Here is a 19,405-nt window from a genome sequence, read left to right as displayed (position 1 = left end):
GGACATTGTGTAAGGTCTTCATGGCTCTTGGTAACTATTCCACAGTGTTGAATTGTTCCCTTTGCCTGGCTTGTAAGTGAGCTCACAACAGAAGTCTGGATAGTGAAGAACGCTCTTGCTTTGTCCTTCTGGAAAATTCCTTCACCGCATAGAGGAGAGGAGGCCAGGGAACTGACTTGTTCCCTTAGGACACCTGTTCTCACAGGTGTCCTAAGGCAGCTGGACAGAGCATACCAGTCAGTCTCACTGCACAGGGAGGAGGCAGAGCCACCCTGGCTTTATCTTTTCTGACCTATTCATTGTGACTCACTTAGCTGAGAGTGTTTCCCTGTCTGGAAACAGAGAGCTGGACTTGATGCTTTGACCTTGGCCTATCTGGCCTCCCTGTGTAGGCTGTCTTGGTCCTGTTATTCTGTTATCCCTTTTGACACTTGGACCTTGAGCCTCCTGGCTGTGAACAGATAGGTGCACGATTAGGACATGGCTTACCCCTGACTGTTCTTCACGTAGTCAACATAGGAAAGACTTACTGTTTATAATAATAACACGTTGCATTTGTAGAGTTCTTCACAAAGTCCTTTTATGTCTATGCTCTTATTTCATACTTACATCAGTATGTATCCCGTCTTATGATGAGAAGGCTAAGGTTCAGGAAGGCTGAGTGATTTGATCAAGGCTCTGAAACTAAAAAATAGCAAAGCCTGTGCCAAAACCCAGACGCTGGTAATTCAGGTCCAGAGCTCTGTTCAGCTCCGCTAGCTCCTTCATCATCTCCCCCAGATGAGAAGGATGTACTATTTTGTTATGAATCTTTACAAAACATTTTGTAATAGTCCATAGAAGTTGGGGCTATGCTTGTTTTCCAAAACCTATCAAAGAACCTGACCCAATTAGGTACCTAGTAAGTGTTTGATAAATGAATGACATTAGTGAATGAAGAAATGAATGAGTGAATATATTGAATGAATAGGTAAGCAGGGCAAAACCTGTCAGTCTGCATTTGTATTGGGAATTACTACGTGTTAAGGGGTTCTAAAATGTGGTCACGTATGTGTGGGGATATGGTTTAAGTCTCACTCCTGACTCCCTATCAGGATGGAAGGCCTGAGTCCAGTTTATACCATGTTTCTTAAAATTTTCTTGGAATCTGTAACCAAAATTAAAATCTAGTTTTGAATGTGTTCTATGCTCTTATTCTCCCATTTCTACTTCTTTAAGATTTACTTTGGGGCAGGTAACTCTGCTTGGGTCCAAGTTTTGCCATCTTATCTCTTATTAGACACAGAAATCACTGGAAAACATATCCTGAGGAGATCTCATCGAGTCAGGGAGTGGGAGGTGGGGAAGATGACTTTTCTTCCCAGGCTTGGAAATTTCAATTCCTGGGCCTATCTTACTTATTTTCCCTGAGCCCCACCAGAGGCATCTTACTAGTTTCCTAGAAAGATGTGTATTTCTGTGTGTATGTGCGCGTGCGTGAGTGTGTGTGTTGTTCAGTCACCAAGTCGTGTCCAACTCTTTGAGACCCCATGGACTGCAGCACGCCAGGCTCCCCTGTCCCTCACCATCTCCCAGAGTTGCCCAAGTTCATGTCCATTGAACTGGTGATGCCATCCAGCCAGCTCATTCTCTGTTGCCCTCTCTTCCTGGGATGTGTGTAGAGTGTGCCCGCCCACCCCCTCAGTCTGAATGCATTCCTTTCCTATTGATGTTGTTATAAACTGTGGAAAATTCTTCAAGAGATGGGAATACCAGACCACCTGATCTGCCTCTTGAGAAATTTGTATTCAGGTCAGGAAGCAACAGTTAGAACTGGACATGAACAACAGACTGGTTCCAAATAGGAAAAGGAATTCGTCAAGGCTGTATAATTATCACCGTGCTTATTTAACTTATATGCAGAGTACATCATGAGAAATGCTGGACTGGAAGAAACACAAGCTGGAATCAAGATTGCCGGGAGAAATGTCAATAACCTCAGATATGCAGATGACACCACCCTTATGGCAGAAAGTGAAGAGGGACTAAAAAGCTTCTTGATGAAAGTGAAAGTGGAGAGTGAAAAAATTGGCTTAAAGCTCAACATTCAGAAAATGAAGATCATGGCATCTGGTCCCACCACTTCATGGGAAATAGATGGGGAAACAGTGGAAACAGTGTCAGACTTTATTTTTATGGGCTCCAAAATCACTGCAGATGGTGACTGCAGCCATGAAATTAAAAGACGCTTACTCCTTGGAAGGAAAGTTATGACCAACCTAGATAGCATATTCAAAAGCAGAGACATTACTTTGCCAACAAAAGTTCATCTAGTCAAGGCTATGGTTTTTCCTGTGGTCATGCATGGATGTGAGAGTTGGACTGTGAGGAAGGCTGAGTACTGAAGAATTGATGCTTTTGAACTGTGGTGTTGGAGAAGACTCTTGAGAGTCCCTTGGACTGCAAGGAGATCCAACCAGTCCATTCTGAAGGAGATCAGCCCTGGGATTTCTTTGGAAGAAATGATGCTAAAGCTGAAACTCCAGTACTTAGGCCACCTCATGCAAAGAGTTGATTCATTGGAAAAGACCCTGATGCTGGGAGGGGTTGGGGGCTGGAGGAGAAGGGGACAACAGAGGATGAGATGGCTGGATGGCATCACTGACTCGATGGACGTGAGTCTCAGTGAACTCCAGGAGTTGGTGATGGACAGGGAGGCCTGGCGTGCTGCGATTCATGGGGTTGCAAAGAGTCGGACACAACTGAGCGACTGATCTGATCTGATCTTCCTAAGACTGACATGTCAGAGAGCTCTCCCTGGTGGTCTAGTGGTTAAGACCCCACACTTCCAATTCAGGGGGTCCTAGTTCCATCCCTGGATGGGGAATTGGATCCGCTATGCTGCCGCTAAGACCCAGTGCAACTGAATATTAACACATCAGAAATCTTGGTGAGATAGTTGCTGTTGCCTTAAGTTTCTTACACAATTTGTTTACATATGTAGACAATGTATACGAATCGACCACTTCAAACCTGTCTTTTGTAGGCTCTGTTGGTCAGAAGGCCCCTTTGGAAAATATAGAGATAGCTGAATAATGTAACAGTGCAGCAGATAAGTACAACTGGCATTCTGTCAAATGCCATCTCCCATGTGCTAGAGTGACTGGAGGCAGCAGAGAGGGCTGTCCTGGTCTGCTCACCCTCTCTCTCTTTCTGATAACAACCTGGGCTTCTTGTGGTTGAGCCTGTATAGGAGCATCTAGAAGGCATCACTCAAAACAGACAGCTTCAGCTCTTCCTCACATCCCCAAGATGCTGTGGCAGCCCTCCCTGCCACAAGACTCCTCTGAGAAGCCAGAAATCATTGTGGCCCCGAAAGAGGTTAAAATTGTGTTGGTGGGGGATTGGCAGGGGTGGCAGTCTCTCAGGAGGATGCCAATCATGGTGCAGGCCCAGGGGCATGTCTAGAAACCATCACTGCCTTGCGGTAACTCCTAGTCAGGATTGAGAGGGTAGGACCCTGAATCGAGGCTGGCTGGATGGCTGGTTCTCTGACTTGTGGGTTTGTAAACAGTTCACAGCAACTGGCTTCTTAGGAATGACTGGTATTAACCAAAGCTGGCAGAGAAGCTGGATAAAGCCTTCCTGCCTGTCCCGAGCCCCCAGCCCTCCCAGCCCCCCATATTCAGAGCTTTTTGAGTGGTCTTGTTCATCTCAGTGACTTTTCACTTGAGATCATTATGGAAGAAAGAAGGGTAAGAAGGATTGCTGGCTCTTCTGTGATTAATCCATCCCACCCCAAATGAGCAGACGAATGTCTGATGATACGGATGGTTAGGTTCCGGGCTGCCAAGCTCAGATCTTATAACTAGGTCGTGGAAGTGTGATCCGTCCGATGTGTCTAGGACTCCCCTTGCCAAGGGTGTGTTATGGCATCACTAACGTATCATGAGTGGAAACAGAAATGTCCGGTCAGGTCCTCGTTTTCTCGGTCTCCTCAGCCGGGGCACTTACGGAGGAAGCCTTTAGGACTTCGCTCACCAAACCCAACCAGCATGGAACCTGGCATGTAGCCTATGCTACATAATGTGGTTTTTCCAGGAACAAAGACTCTCTGGTCTTCTCTATAATTGCACCAAATTACATCTCAGAGATGACTTTTTCTTGTCATGGCATTGGTTTTCTTTCTCCAAGAGGGAAATTGCAAAGTTACCATGACATGAAATCTGGCCAGAGGCTTGAAGGATTTCGTAGTTATAGCAACCTCAGCGGTGCCCTCTCAGACCGGGGCAGGCGGCAGAGCTGAGGGCGACAGACTCACTGCCGCCCCCTGAACCACCGACCAGATTCACGGTTCCGTGTGGTTGGGACTTTGAGTCTCCTGTCAGCCTCTCCCACCACACTCTAGAAAACATCGCCTGGCCTGTCAGCAGTGCCTGTCTCACCAGGAAGAGCAGTGGCTTGTGATCCAGATGCAAGGGCAGCCCCAGGCTGGGGGCCATGGCATGGGGGGGTTATTAGCCTGGGGCCAGGGCCTGCCCCCCGGCTCACTCACCCACACCCTCTGTGCCTGGCCCACAAGTCAGCCAGTACCCAGTTACCAGAGGTCAATGTAGAGATTGTGCTTTTTAGAACTTTTTTAAAAAATTTATGTATTTTTAATTGGAGGATAAATTAAAAGATGCTCACTCCTTGAAAGGAAAGTTATGACCAACCTAGACAGCATATTAAAAAGCAGACATTACTTTGCCAACAAAGGTCCATCTAGTCAAGGCTATGGTTTTTCCAGTGGTCATGTATGGATATGAGAGTTGGACTGTGAAGAAACCTGGGCGCCAAAGAATTGATGCTTTTGAACTGTGGTGTTGGAGAAGACTTTTGAGAGTCCCTTGGACTGCAAGGAGATACAGCCAGTCCATCCTAAAGGAGATCAGTTCTGGGTGTTCTTTGGAAGGAATGATGCTAAAGCTGAAACTCCAATACTTTGGCCACCTCATGCGAAGTGTTGACTCACTGGAAAAGACCCTGATGCTGGGAGGGATTGGGGGCAGGAGGAGAAGGGAACAACAGAGGATGAGATGGCTGGATGGCATCACTGACTCGATGGACATAAGTTTGGGTAAACTCTGGGAGTTGGTGATGGACAGGGAGGCCCGGTGTGCTGTGATTCATGGGGTCGCAAAGAGTTGGACACAACTGAGCGACTGAACTGAACTGACTGAATTGCCTTACAATATTGTGTTGGTTTCTGCCACACATCAACATGAATCAGCCATGGGTGTCTCTACACTTAAGAGAAACCAAAGCAGATGAGAGCCCAGATTAGCTTTGGATTTAGAATAGCCCTCTTTTGGTTCTGCCTAGAGGTTCCTAGGAAAGCGTGTGAGAAGGAATCAGGGAGAGGGCTCAGGCCAGGGATTGACCTCAGCTCAATTGACATCTGGGCCTGGATCCTTCTTTGTCCTGAGAGTTTTTTCCTATGCATTATAAGACATTTAGCATCGTCCTTGGCCTTTACCCACCAGATGACAGTAGCCCCCTCTCAGTTGTGACAACAAAAAATGTCCCCAGGCATTTCCAAATGTCTTCTAGGGATCAAAATCACCAGGTGTTGAAACTTTGGGAGTAAGGAGAGAATTGAGTGAAAAGACATTTGCTTATACCTGTAGTCTTGGGCTATGTGGCAAGAGCCATTTATCACTGTCTTGAATTATTGTCTAGAAAAAGTTGAGGTTTTCAGAATAGTTGCAGTCCATTGGGTGGCATGGTGAGCCCTGCAGGAAATGGTCAACTGCTCTCCAAAGGCCACGGCTAGGCTTAGAAACTTAAAAGGGAGAGGCACCTCTTCCTTCTCCCTGCCCCATCTCTGTCTCCCTTCCCATCCCTTACTTTGTAACCCCAAACCACTGAATCACCAGGGATACTTATTAAAATGCACCCAGAGCCTTACTCCCTGGAGCCTTACTCATGTCCATTGAGGCAGTGATGCCATCCAACCATCTCATCCTCTGTCGTTCCCTTCTCCTACCTTCAGTCTTTCCTGGCATCAGGGTCTTTTCCAGTGAGTTGGCTCTCCACATCAGGTGGCCAAAATAATCAAGCCTCAACTTCAGCATCAGTCCTTACAATGAATATTCAGGGTTGATTTTCTTTAGGATTGATTGGTTTGGTCTCCTTGCAGTCCAAGGGTCTCTTAAGAGTCTTCTTCAGCACCATAGTTTGAAGGCATCAGTTCTTCAGTGCTCAGCTTTTTTTATTGTCCAGCCCTGACATCAGTGCATGACTACTGAAAAAAACCATAGCTTTGATGACACAGACCTTTGTTGGCCAAGTAATGTCTCTGCTTTAATATAGCTTTCCTTCCAAGGAGCAAGCCTCTTTTAATTTCATGGCTGCAGTCACCAACCCCAGTGATTTTGGAGCCCCCCAAAATAAAGTATGTCACTGTTTCCATTGTTTCCCCATCTGTTTGCCATGAAGTGATGGGACCAGATGCCATGATGTTCGTTTTTTGAATGTTGAGTTTTAAGCTAGCTTTTTCACTCTCCTCTTTCACCTTCATCAAGAGGCTTTTTAATTTCTCTTCTCTTTCTGCCATTAGGATGGTGTCATCTGCATATCTGAGGTTACTGATATTTCTCCCTGCAATCTTGATTCCAGCTTGTGCTTCATCTTCATCCAGCCTGGCATTTCACATGATGTACTCTGCATAGAAGTTAAATAAGCAAGGTGGCAATATATAGCCTTGACATACTCCTTTCTGAATTTTGTTGTTCTGTGTCTGATTCTGTCACTTCTTGACCTGCATACAGATTTCTCAGATGGCAGGTAAGGTTGTCTGGTATTCCCATCTCTTTAAGAATTTTACACAGTTTGTTGTGATCCACACAGTCAAAGGCTTTAGCATAGTCAATGAAGCAGAAGTAGGTGTTTTTCTGGAATCCTCTTGCTATGTTAGACAATGACAGAAGGCAGAGCAGGGGCTTAGGGAGTGCTTGGGGTGACTTACATCTGTAATGAGGTGGTCAGGGAGGCCTCATTATAAGGGGATATTTGACCAGCTTGCAGGTGGTAAGAGACAGTCAGGCCTGTATGAATAGGCACAAGCTTTCCGCGAAGAAGGAGGAGGGAGTACAGAGCCACTGAGGTGGCAGTGAGCGTTCCTGGTGTGATGGAGGAAGAGCTCAGGCTCTTGTGATTGGAGCAGACTGAGTCATGGAGCAGTGGTTGGAGCTGAAGTTCGAGAAGGAGCAGGAGGCCAGATCCTGTAGAGCCCAGTGCAAACACTTTGATTTTTTTTGTTTGTTTGGGGTTTTTGTTTAGTTTTATTTTTTGATTCTTCAAATTACTTTTTAATTTTAATTTTTATCCTGCAAATGCTACTTGAAATAAGTAATCCAAGTGAATCCACAGACTTCAGTCAATTTAGGGTCAGAGATTTAGTGACTGGATGACTGGTATCTAAAATGAGTTTTGTAAACACAGACTCTAATACTTTGATTTGACTCTGAGGGAAGTAGGGTGGGGGCCACGGGAGGATTTTTAGCCAAGGACCGCTAGGATCAGATTTAAGACTTATGAGGATCTCCCTGGCTGCTGTCTGGAGTAGATACCAGGGGGGCAAGCGTAGAAGTTATCATTACTGTTGAAATTATGGCATGGTTTCTGCCCCCTAGGAATTTACCACGATCGTGGAGATAGAGCATGTACGGCTCTAACCAACGAGGAAGTGTTTGCTAAGTGATGTGAGTCACTCAGACCAGAAAAGTGCAATGGAAGTGCCTCCTGGGAGTCAGACTTTGTGGACGAGCTGGGCCTTACTATGGATAAACAAGATTTTTTTTTTTTAGTGTAATGGTTATATGATTGACATTCACTAAACGGTACACATCTGAAGTATACAATTTGATACATTTGGTCACACATAAATACCCAGGAAATGATCACACTGGTGAACATACCCCTTACCCTCCCACTCCCAGCCCCCTAAATTTTCTTGTGGTTTATAAGGCAAGATGGGAATTGTCATCAGGGCAGGAACGTAAGCAAAGGCACAGAGAGGGGAAATGAAGGAGCTTCTAAGGGGCAGAGGGAAACCATCCTGCCTGTCCTGCAGGGTCACATGAGGAACCCAGAGAAAGATGTCTCACAGGACAGCTTGAAGTAAATTACATGGGGCCCTTGATGCTGGGTTGCAAGGGTTAGCTCACAGAGGGACCAGAAGAAGTCTTTAAGTTTGTTGTGGTTTATGGTCAAAACTGGAGAAGGAAATGCAATCCAATCCAGTATTCTTGCCTGGAAAATTCCATGGACAGAAGAACCTGGCGGGCTACAGTTCATGGGGTCACAGAGAGTCGGCCACGACTGAGCACATCAGCACATGGTCAAAACAGAGTTTATTTGCTAAAATTCCATCTTTTAAAAACAACAGCAGCAACACCAAATTTTAGGTACTTTATCTTTTTGTAGTAAGTCCAAGAAAACAGCCAAGTACATTTCTGCAGTGTTTCATACACATAAAATCAATTAAAGAAATAAAAAGAAACATTAGGTAATTTCGTAATTAGATAATTAAGAGATTCTTTAATACAACTTGGGCTTCACTGGTAGTTCAGCTGGTAAAGAATCCGCCTACAATGCAGGAGACTGGTTTGATTTCTGGGACCGGAAGATCTGCTGGAGATGGGATAGGCTACCCACTCCAGTATTCTTGGGCTTCCCTGGTAACTCAGACAGTAAAGAATCCGCCTGCAATGCGGGAGATTTGGGTTCAGTCCCTGGGTTGGGAAGATCCACTGGAGAAGGGAATGGCTACCCACTCCAGTATTCTTGCCTGGAGAATTCCACGGACAGAGGAGCCTGGTGGGTTACAGTCCATGGGGTCGCAAAGGGTTGGACATGACTGAGTGACGTTCACTTTAATACAACTACTTACAGTTGGAAAATAAATCCATTTGCCACCTGATGGTTCATCATAGCCCACATGTAAAAAGTACATCTAATCTTGTTCAGTTGCTAAGTTGTGTCCGTCTCTTTGCAATCCCATGGACTGCAGCGTGTCAGGGTCCCTTGTCCTTCACTGTCTCCCTGAGTTTGCTCCAACTTATGGCCATTGAATTAGTGATGCTGTCTAACCAACTCATCCTCCGTCGTCTCCTTCTCCTTTTCTTTCAATCTTTCCCAGCATCAAGGTCTTTTCAAATGAGTCAGTTCTTTGCATCAGTGGCCAAAGTATTGGAGCTTCAGCTTCAGCTTCAGCATCAGTCCTTCCAAAGAATATTTAGGACTAATTTCCTTTAGGATTGACTGGTTTGATCTCCTTGCAGACCAAGGGACTCTCAAGAGTCTTCTCCAACACCACAGTTCAAAAGCATCAATCCTTCAGTGCTCAGCCTTCTTTATGGTCCAGTTCACATCCATTCATGACTACTGGAAAAATCATAGCTTTGACTATACAGATCTTTGTCGGCAAAGTAATGTCTCTGTTTTTGAATATACTGTCTAGGTTTGTCATAGCTTTTCTTCCAAGGAGCAAGTGTCTTTTAATTTCATGACTGCAGTCACCATCTGCGGTGATTTTGGAGCCCAAGAAAATAAAGTCTGTCGCTGTTTCCACTGTTTCCCCATCTATTTGCCATGAAGTGATGGGACCAGATGCCATGATTTTCATTTTTTTAGCATTGAGTTTCAAGCCAGCTTTTTCACTCTTCTCTTTCACTTTCATCAAGAGGCTCTTTAGATATTCTTCACTTTCTGCAGAGGGGTATCATCTGCATATCTGACACCTTCCAACGTGGGAGGCTCATCATTTTTGCCTTTTCATGGGGTTCTTGCAGCAAGGATACTGGAGAGGGTTGCCATTTCCTACCCCTGGAGATCTTCCTGACCCAGGCATCAGGACTGTGCTAAACATGTTGCACATATGATACTTACATAACTCATTAAAATAGGGACACTTAAGGAGACTGAGGCTTGGATAGGTTTTTAAAAATGGCTTCCTGTCCCACAGCTACTGAGTAACGGAGACAGGTCTTGATCTTCCCATGAGAGTGGAACTGTTAGTCACTCAGTCCTATCTGACTCTTTGTGACCCCATGGACTGTAGCCCACCAGGCTCCTCTGTCCATGGAATCCTCCAGGCAAGAATACTGGAGTGGGTTGCTATGTCCTCCTCCAGGGGATCTTCCCCACCCAGGGATCAAACCCAGGTCTCCTACATTGCAGGCAGATTCTTTACCATCTGAGCCATCAGGGGAGCATCTGAACCTCCTATACTCACTAAGAAGCTTTTTCAAAAGCATCAAGACACTGTCCATGCCATCCAGTTGGAAAAGATGAGAGACAAAGACAAAAATAATTTCTGTGGTCATGATGAGAAATACCTCAAGTATTCTTTTCCTCCAAAGAATCCGTGAAGTTTTCTTAATCATATGAAGTTCCAATTAAAAAATCTCCTTTTTCCTTTGAAGCAGATAAGTCGTATCATATGCAACACTTTTTCCCATGTTGCAGCACGCAGCCCTGTTAATTGCATCCGGCCTGCCTCTGGTGCTCCCAGCAGCCTCGTGTCCTGAATATAATCATTCAAATTGAAGCACACGTGCATCTCTAATGGGCCAGCATCTCTCGTCTGTAACACTAGGCAGGGTGGCTTAGGCCGTGTGCAAAGTCACTACAGCCCAGGTTAATTTGGTTTCTTATATAGAACAACTTTGGTCTGACATTTAACATTTCTTCCTTTGACTTTTTTTTTTTCTTTTTGGTCTTTCTGAGCTCATTACCCAGCATCTTTTATATTCATTCTTTTTTCCATACAAGATCAGTGCTGGAGTCCAATCATGATAAAAAGCCTGGGGTCTGGATGAGGCCTGGAAGGCTAGGAAATTTCAGGTTCACAGAGCAGGTCTGTGGGCCAGCTGTGATTCCAGGGCCTGGCTGAGCTGCCATCACTGCGGTACTGGTTCTTTGGGTTGTCTCAGACCTCACCTGGAACAGACTCTGTCATGCACCCAGTCCCCTCTTTCATGCCCCTCTTTCTCCTTGTCACTAACTTTGGAGAATGAGCCCTGCTGTGTCCCCTTTGCCCAGCTGAGTGAAACACTCAGGGACTTTCTTGAGTTCCCACAGTGGGTCAGCAAGAATGGCAGCTTGTGAGGGTGGTCACTCTTCTCAACAAAGAGCACTGGGATGTCACTGCTTGTCATACTTTCTAATCGGTTCTCTGCCTTGTTTGTGCATTTGGGAACTCTGAACAACAGAAGTAAAGGATATTAATGTTTATTTGTCCATTCTTGCTGGGTAGATTCAGCATGACAGCTGGTGAGTAGAGTCTCATGTGAGAGACATTCTGGATTCCCCAATCCTTTGCATCCCCTCGATCTTGCATGTCCCATCAAACACATGTGGGCAGTGAGATGCTAGATCAGGGCTGAGGAGCATGGAGGAACCAGATCTTCCTGAGGAAGCAATCACACCCACTGGTTAGTACTTTGGGGTATCCTTAGATGCCAGGTTTTAGAGTCTTCTTCCTAGTAATACCAATGGCTAAGTGAAATTTGTTTTTTCTCCTTCTGAAATTACCAAGTTGGAAAAGCCCCAGTTCTTTTGAGACATTTGAATTCAGATATATGAATGTTCAGGTATGAATGAGAATGTTTATGTGGCAGCCTAGATGGGAGAAGGGGCTGGGGGAGAATGGATACATGTATATGTATGGCTGAGTCCTCCGGTGTTCATCTGAAACTAGCACAGCATTGTTCATCGGCAATACCCCAATACCAAATAAAAAGTTAAGGGAAAAAAAAATTTGTTTTCTTGGGTCAGATTCACCTGAGGTTTGCTATCTATTGTTTTGCAAACTGCCAATTTTGCTGTTTCCAGTCAAAACAGAGAATCATTAATATGGACACTTGTCTTTGGGAATAGATGACTGCTGGGAAGAACGCTGAGCTGGAAAGGACATGGATGGGGAATGTGGCAGGGGGCGGACAGGGGGCAGGAGGCAGACGCTAGGGTGGAAAGATTACAAGGTGTGTGAGGGTAAAGTCCCTTGATCTTCTGGGAAACTGCCTGCCTTGGGAACAAAACATTGCATTCTTGGAGTTCTAGCCACCATTCTGGGCCTCATGGGATAGCATTTATGGAAGAAGAAAGTTTAGGGACCAAGTGGAAAGAAACTGCCTTTGAAGAACAGTTTAAATCTTGTTGAGCTTGTCACTAGAGGCCTCTAGAATAATAAACCAGGAGCAAACATCAGCAGGCGTTTGCACAACTCACGCTGGACTCTGACTCCAGCTGTTGTCTTCCTCACAGACCCAGAGGCTTTGTGGGAATGCACTCTAAGTACTCTTTCGGCCAAAATAAAGCTGGGGAAAAAAATCCTGTCCTCAAAACTGGCTTGAGTATTTATTGCCGAGGAGATGATCCCTTAGAAGATGAAGTGGGACAGAAAGCAGTGAAGACGCTAGTAAACAGCTTGGTTTGCCAGGGCGGTAGCTCTTGCTCTCCGGCTCGGGTCCCACAGACTTCCCACACTCATTAGCAGCCCTGCCTCGTGTGTGGAAACCTGGCTGCTGGCTCTTGGAAAACAAGCACATTGCCTGCTTGCTGGGGCCTAACCCTCCTGGACCAGGTGTGTGGCATGGACGAGGAGTTTTCCCTTCAGTAGATTTTTCTTGGTGGCCTGCTGATGAGCTGGCCTGATGGTTAAAAACGTTCTTTGCATATCAACATTATTTTCTTGGGAACTTAGAGAAAAGAGTAATAGATTGTGTACCGAGGAGAGAATAGAGGATCTGTTCTGGTAGTTTAAGAAAGCTTCAGGTAAAGGGAAGCTACCTAGATTATGGTTGACTCACGTTAGGCTCTTTAGTCAGGCAGAACAAGTGCTGTTGGAAAACTATATTAGCTTTAGATTTGAAGGAATTTATTTCATGGCCATTTTTATAAGTCACAACTAGCTCACATAGACAAAATAAATGACAGATGGACCAAGACCAACTTCATTATTGATCGTTTTAGCTTTGGTTGAGTTCTTTCAATTTGTTTATTTGACAAATGTTTGTTGGGCCCTGCAGTGAAGGAGACACTATTCTAGACTTGGAGGAATTAAAGATGGGAAGGATATTTCCTCTTAAGGGGCTGACAGTCTAACAGACAAAGAGTTTTGCAAATAAAAACTACAGATAATAAGACAGTTTCAAGAGTGGAGTTGTAGGAAAGCAGGATGGTGACTGATTTCTGTTTTATCTTTTTTTTTTTTTTTTTGGTGCGGGGAGGGTTTTGAGGTCCAGGCTATAATCTGGAAGACCATGATGACGTGAGAAATGCTGAAAGCTTTCTCATGGCTTTGAGCAAGGAGAGGAGGGACCATTCAAGAGCTTTTAGGAAAGACCGTTTCCTACACTTCGTGATTGGATTGAAGGGAATAGGATGAGGCAAGAAGGTTCTAGATTTCTAGCCTGGGTCCCTGAGTGGATAATAGCACTATTTAGTTTGATAGTGACTATTGAAATAAGAATAGGATTAGAGGAAAATAAAATGAATTTTGAATGGTCAGTTTGAAGAGTGTTTATCTGGATGATGTTTTCCAGGGGCCTGTAAGGCTTAGTGTTCAGGAGAAAGGCCAGGTAGGGCTGGAGATGGACAATTCCCAGTCACTGGGATACAGATGGCTGTGGAAGCCATGGGTTGGGATGCCCTTGCCCGAGGCAGAGAGATTTATGATGTCTTAGATCAGTGTGCCGAAATACACATGAGGCAACCTTAGACAGCCATTAGATTATGAGAGACCTCCAGGGGACGAAGCAGGACACCGATTTTCCTGAAACAACCCTAGAAGAAGTAGAAGAGCTAGGGATCGGAAAACCATTTTCTGGCGTTCTCTTTGTTCTTTTGTAGCAGTCAGTAAGTGGGCAGACATAGGTGTCTGCATGAGCAACTGAGCGCGCACACACTCATACTAACTTCATTTATCCCTGACTTTCCTTCTAAGGACCTTTTGTTGTTTAGTCACTAGCTAAGTTGTGTCCAGCCTCCTCTGTTCATGGAATTCTCCAGGCAAGAATACTGGAGTGGGTTGCCATTTCCTCCTCCAGGGGATCGTCCTGACCCAGGGATCAAACCCACGTCTTCTACGTCTCCTGTAGGGAGTTCTTTACCATTGAGCCACCAGGGAAGCCCCTTAAAGACCTTTATCAGTTTCCTAAGTGTTTTCTTGAATTCCTCTCCATGATGCATGTGGAATAATAATAATTTTGTATTATTTTTGAAAGATGAGAATGTTTTGAGCACAGAATCCTTAAGTTGAAAATTTAGGATGAAAACGTTGCCCAGATGTCGTCAGTCCATTTTCCAAGGTGCTGAAATAAAAATCAGGACTCCAAAAATAGAGGATTGGCTGTGCACAGATTCCTGTTATTCCAATCTGACTTTGTGAGATCACAACATGAGTCAGGACAGGACAGTATGAAAGTATTTGAGTCCACACACTAGGTAGCATGCCAGACTGCATACTAAGCCCATTCCCTTTCTGGGTCCAGGTTTCTTTTGGTGCGAACTGAACTGGAGGGCACTCCCCTAGTCCATCTCCTGGGGCCACAACAGTCCTTTCCTGTCCATGTCAGGAGAACTCAGCATGTGTGAGCCTTCCATGATTCTGAGAGCTTCTTTTCCCCCTGTTTATTCCTACTCTCCCAGGAAGTAGTATTCCCTTTATTCCATAACTTACAGAAGACTCTGTCTGTTGACCTTTCCTTTGAAGTTTTGAGGTGCACTAAAATATTTACAGTATGTAGACCAGCACTTGAAAGGGATTTTAGTTTCCCTAAGATATATCTTTTGGCTTACTGAGGCCTTTTGATGCTAAGAACTCACTTAAGGTTTCAGATCAAGGGTGGCTTGATTTAGGGAACACCTCTTGACATCCATCAGCAATGGCAGACTCACTAAACCACCCATCTCGCTTTCCTCTGGATGAGGCAGTGGTGGGTTCTGGGCTTTGCCACTTCCTGGATGTCAGGGGCCATCCTAGTTGTGGGCACAGCTGCAGTGCTCCTGATGGATTTGTCACCGCCTTGGGAACTGGGAGGGGAGTGCTGGGCTCCATGTGCCTGAGCGTGTGCTGGTTGGTCCCAGACTAGAGGGGGCAGCAAGGGGACCTGGCATGCGTAGTCCAGGAGCCAAGAGGGCTCCTTGGAGTCTGAACTCAGAGAGAACAGGAACCGAGAGCCTCAGCCTGCTGCACAGCTAACATGTATTGTTTGTTCCATGTGGGAAGTCAAGCAGCAAACAGCAGCAGGCTAAGTGAGGAAGGTGCTTCAGGGAGAGTGTGAAAACCAAGAAAGAAGAGAGAAAATGAGTCCTCGGCGTTAGGCAGTTTTTGTGGAGGGGATGTATCTTTTGTACTCCAGCTGCAGATGTCAGAGTCAAATCCAGATTCTACAGGAATCTAAAATCAACTATGATGTGTGGATGGGGCTGCTCTTATAACTCCCTTTTTCCTATGATGCTGCTTCAGGTAGTAGGTTAACAAAAATATTCTAAGTAAGCAATTAATTTGAGCTTTCTTGAAACCAAATAGTTTGGTGGCTTGAAAGCATAAGCCATGGGGAGCAGATTGCTTTTGAATGTCAGTCTCTGATTTCTCACCCTGCCTCTAATTAGGTAGTAGATGTGGGAATTAAAAAATGACTTATGAAACAACCACAGGATAAAATACCATGTGGTCATTTAAAAAAATCACATTTTCAAATGACATGTATTGACTGACAAGGAAAAATGCCCAGTATGTAATATTATGTGAAAAAGTAAGAAACTGTATTTTTGACACATATGGGGGCCCAAATATTTCCTTTTGATTAAATGAACATTTCATAGGTGAAGGTGGTGAAAACCTTATGTCTGTGCAAAATTCTGAGTCCATTGATGAAGATGGTTGTTTGGCTCTTGCAGTGGAAAATCATGGACTAGAGGTCAACTAGTCTGGGTATAGTCCAAGCTTTTAACCCTTTTGGGGGCTCAGTTTTCTTATTTGGAAACTGAGGTGATGGTCTGCTTTAGAATGGTCCCTAGGGATACTTTTGGGTCCCACATGTGCTGAGTTTTGGTCAGGGACTTGGACAAAGCAGCTGAGAAGGGGTGCCACAAACAGGTCTCATATGGTTTGCATCACTTCATCAGTCAGACTTGGTCAACCTTGACCTCCTATTGTTTCTCATCATTTTCTATGACCGTCTTGAGTTTCTACCCCTCTGAGCCACTCCTCCCTGCTGCTGTGTAAAGAGGCCTCTTGATTTATTAATCAATTAATCAGTGCATGCTGAGGAGCTGTTCAGGGTAGTTAAACAGAGAAAACAAAATGCTGGAGCCCGTAATCAAGATGGATCATGACGAAGAGTGAGCCTCCCATCGCTGATCTCCCTGCCCACCCTGGCTGCCCCACACTGCCCCCCTCACCCCCAGCTCATCAAATCCCGCTCAGCCCTGATGGAGTTTCCACCCTATAAAAGATACCGCAAATTTCAGAAGGGAAGAATTTCTTCTAATGTCCTCAGGAAAATACACGTTGAGATAAGCCTCATGAGTTACTTGCAGCAGTTGTGGAATCTCAAAAGTTCAACCAGGCCCCCAAACAGCACAGGGGCTCTGTCCATTTCTGCAGACATTGTACCCTACAGTGTGCCTACTGTATCCCCATTTCCCTACACAGAGTCATGGAGCTGGAAGACCCCTACAATAAAGATAGGCCATAGCCCTGAGTGACAGATGAGAGGTTCAGAGAGGCTCCGTAAGTTGTCCAAGGTCACACAGCTAATGAGTAGCAGAACTGGAACTAGAATCCAAGTATTTTGATAACCGGTTAACACACCTGGTGCTTGTTTCTCTGTGCAGTCCTGCTTTCCTACAAAAATTAAAGCAAAGTAAGTGAAGAAAGGAGCTTCCCAAGTGGTGCTAGTGGCAAAGAACCTGCCTGCCAATGTAGGAGCTGTAAGAGAGACTCGGGTTTGATCCCTGGGTTGGGAAGATCCCTTGGAGGAAGGTATGGCAACCCACTCCAGTTTTCTTCCCTGGAAAATCCCGTGGACAGAGGAGCCTGGTGGGCTATAGTCCATAGGGTTGCAAAGAGTTGGACATGACTGAAGCGACTTAGCATACATGCACACACACAAATGAAAGAAATTATCTTCATTAAATTCATTTTCTGGTTTCTTTTATGTATATGCTTCTGAGCAAAAGAGTTTTTAATAGTTTTAGATGAAGTTTCTGGGGAAAAGTATCTTGGACTGTTTATGAAGGAGATATTTTTCTTCTGATGGTTCAGAATGTCAGCTACATGGGTGTGGGCATGGCCAGCCTGCTGGGGGCTGATGGTAAACATGGGAGCCCTGGAGGGGTTTGTTGGACTGCTGGAGAGGCTATATCTCTGGGCTAGAATCTGTTTAGTTGGTTTTTCTTCCAGTGGAACTTAGCAAACGATGCTAATGAGGCCAGGGTTTTCTTGGAATAGAATCTCTGTTCTGGGTCACAAGCAGTACCTCCATCTGCTACCAAGTTTTCATCGTTCATGGGTTGGGGCACAGAGCATCAGTCCAGAGTGCCTGCACTCACCCCCACCAGGCCCGGATACCCATTTGTGTCTGCTTCACCCATTTGTGAACACTTTGGGAGCATCCAGGTATGCCTATAAAGTTACCGTGGACACAAGGGGAAAAGTCTGGAACGTTCTTATTTGCCTAGCCTGGTAAGGAGGATGCTTAGAAATATATATATATATATATACACACACACACACACATATAATTAATTCCTTAACATCTCCATTTTAAAATATTACATTTGTCAAATGTGTTTGTCAACTAGAGGCTCGTCTGCCAATCTGGCTGCTCATTTCTGCTGGATGTCAATCAAACAGTCCAACTTCTTGGATATGTGAAGGGCTTAACTCATAAACTAGACATCTGAATTGCACTTACCAGCCTTGATTTATAGGCTCTCCTTTTTTTTGTTTGTTTGTTTATGTGTTCTCCAGGATCCTGCTTTCCCGGCTGTGATTCACGACAAGCTCCAGGTCCCCAATACCATCCGGAAGGCATGGAATGACAGGGACAACCGCTGTGACATTTGTGCCACACACTTGAATCAGCTGAAGCAGGAGGCCATTCAGATGGTGCTGACCCTGGAACAGGCGGCTGGCAGTGAGCACTTTGATGGCTCCCCTGGCTCCCCGCCACCCCTCTCCAACGTCCCCACTCTGGTGGGGTCCCGGCACGTGGGGGGGCTCCAGCAGCCCAGGGATTGGGCTTTTGTGCCCGCCTCCTATGCCCCCTCCAGCTACACAGCCTTCGTCACCAATAAGCATAGCAGCAAACCCAACAGCCTTGGGGTCAGCAATGGGGCAGAGAAGAAGAGTGGGTCTCCAACCCACCAGGCCAAGGTCAGCCTCCAGATGGCCACCAGTCCCAGCAACGGGAACATCCTCAGCTCAGTGGCCATCCAGGCTCACCAGTACCTGGACGGCACCTGGTCCCTGTCGAGAACCAACGGGGTCACCCTGTATCCCTACCAGGTAAGTAGCCTCTGAGTGAAAAAGGACAGGGTTGGCTACAATCAAAGCAAAGAAGTGGGTAGCACTTTCTTTCTCTACTTTGTCCCTCTGGGAACTCCCCAATGCAGAGCCTAGTGTTTCCATGTAGCCCTGCTGGATGATGCTAAATAGGGATGAAATGTCTGAGGGACCAGTGATCCGAGATGGCGCTCTGTTTCCATTGTCTATACCATCAAAAGAGAGGGAGATTCTCTTCTTAATTTCTCCCACCTTGACCTACCATAACTCTTTTCTATTTGCATCTCACTTTAAATACTGTGGGATTAGGTTACCAAACATGTGTTCCCCTTTTCTTATTTTCTCTTTTCTGTTATTTAAATTAGCATACACTCTCAAGTTTCCCTATAGAAATAACAGAGCAGGTCTTAAGTCTGCCAAGGAATCTAAAAAAGTTCTCTTAATTTTTCTCGGGTGAGTTTTCTGCTGGAGGACGGTTGGGTTTACCACATGTGCTCTCTGTGTCCGCTGCGTCACTCATGGTGGGAAGCAGCAGAAAGTGTTGACGTTGAGTGTACTGATCCGGGTGGATAATTAGTGCGACAGTTGGTCTCAAGTTATTTCTCACTTGTGTCCCTGTTGTATGGGGTGTTTGGTGGGTACTCTTCCACTGTGACATAGGGCCCTAGGCTCCTCCATCTATCGATAGCGTGTCACCATTTTCCAGCGGTCTCAGAGTCTTCCACGATGTCTTGTACAACCAGCCAGGAACTGGAGAAAGAGAGAGAGGGTGGAGGATCTCCCAGGAAGAGGTGGGGGGCCCAGCCTGAAGCGGGTGAGATTTCAGTTCTTCTGGCCCCATCTTCCCTCAGGGGAGGCTGAGAA

At 45.5% G+C, this 19,405-nt stretch overlaps 1 protein-coding gene across 1 annotated transcript in view; it reads left to right on the top strand.

The window, feature by feature from the left end:
- The window catches only part of KIF26B (kinesin family member 26B), a 517,632-nt gene that overhangs the window by 176,729 nt on the left and 321,498 nt on the right, over positions 1-19,405 (top strand). Inside the window, exon 3 of the mRNA XM_061382452.1 lies at positions 18,008-18,544. Coding sequence (XP_061238436.1) covers positions 18,008-18,544 — 537 coding nt within the window. The remainder of the gene's footprint in view (positions 1-18,007; positions 18,545-19,405) is intronic.

The sequence above is a fragment of the Bos javanicus genome, chromosome 16 (genome assembly GCF_032452875.1).
Source record: "Bos javanicus breed banteng chromosome 16, ARS-OSU_banteng_1.0, whole genome shotgun sequence".
In the NCBI taxonomy this organism is placed as follows: Eukaryota; Metazoa; Chordata; class Mammalia; order Artiodactyla; family Bovidae; genus Bos; species Bos javanicus.
The sequence above is the reverse complement of the archived record's forward strand: the minus strand, read 5'-3'. Positions and strand labels throughout refer to the sequence as shown.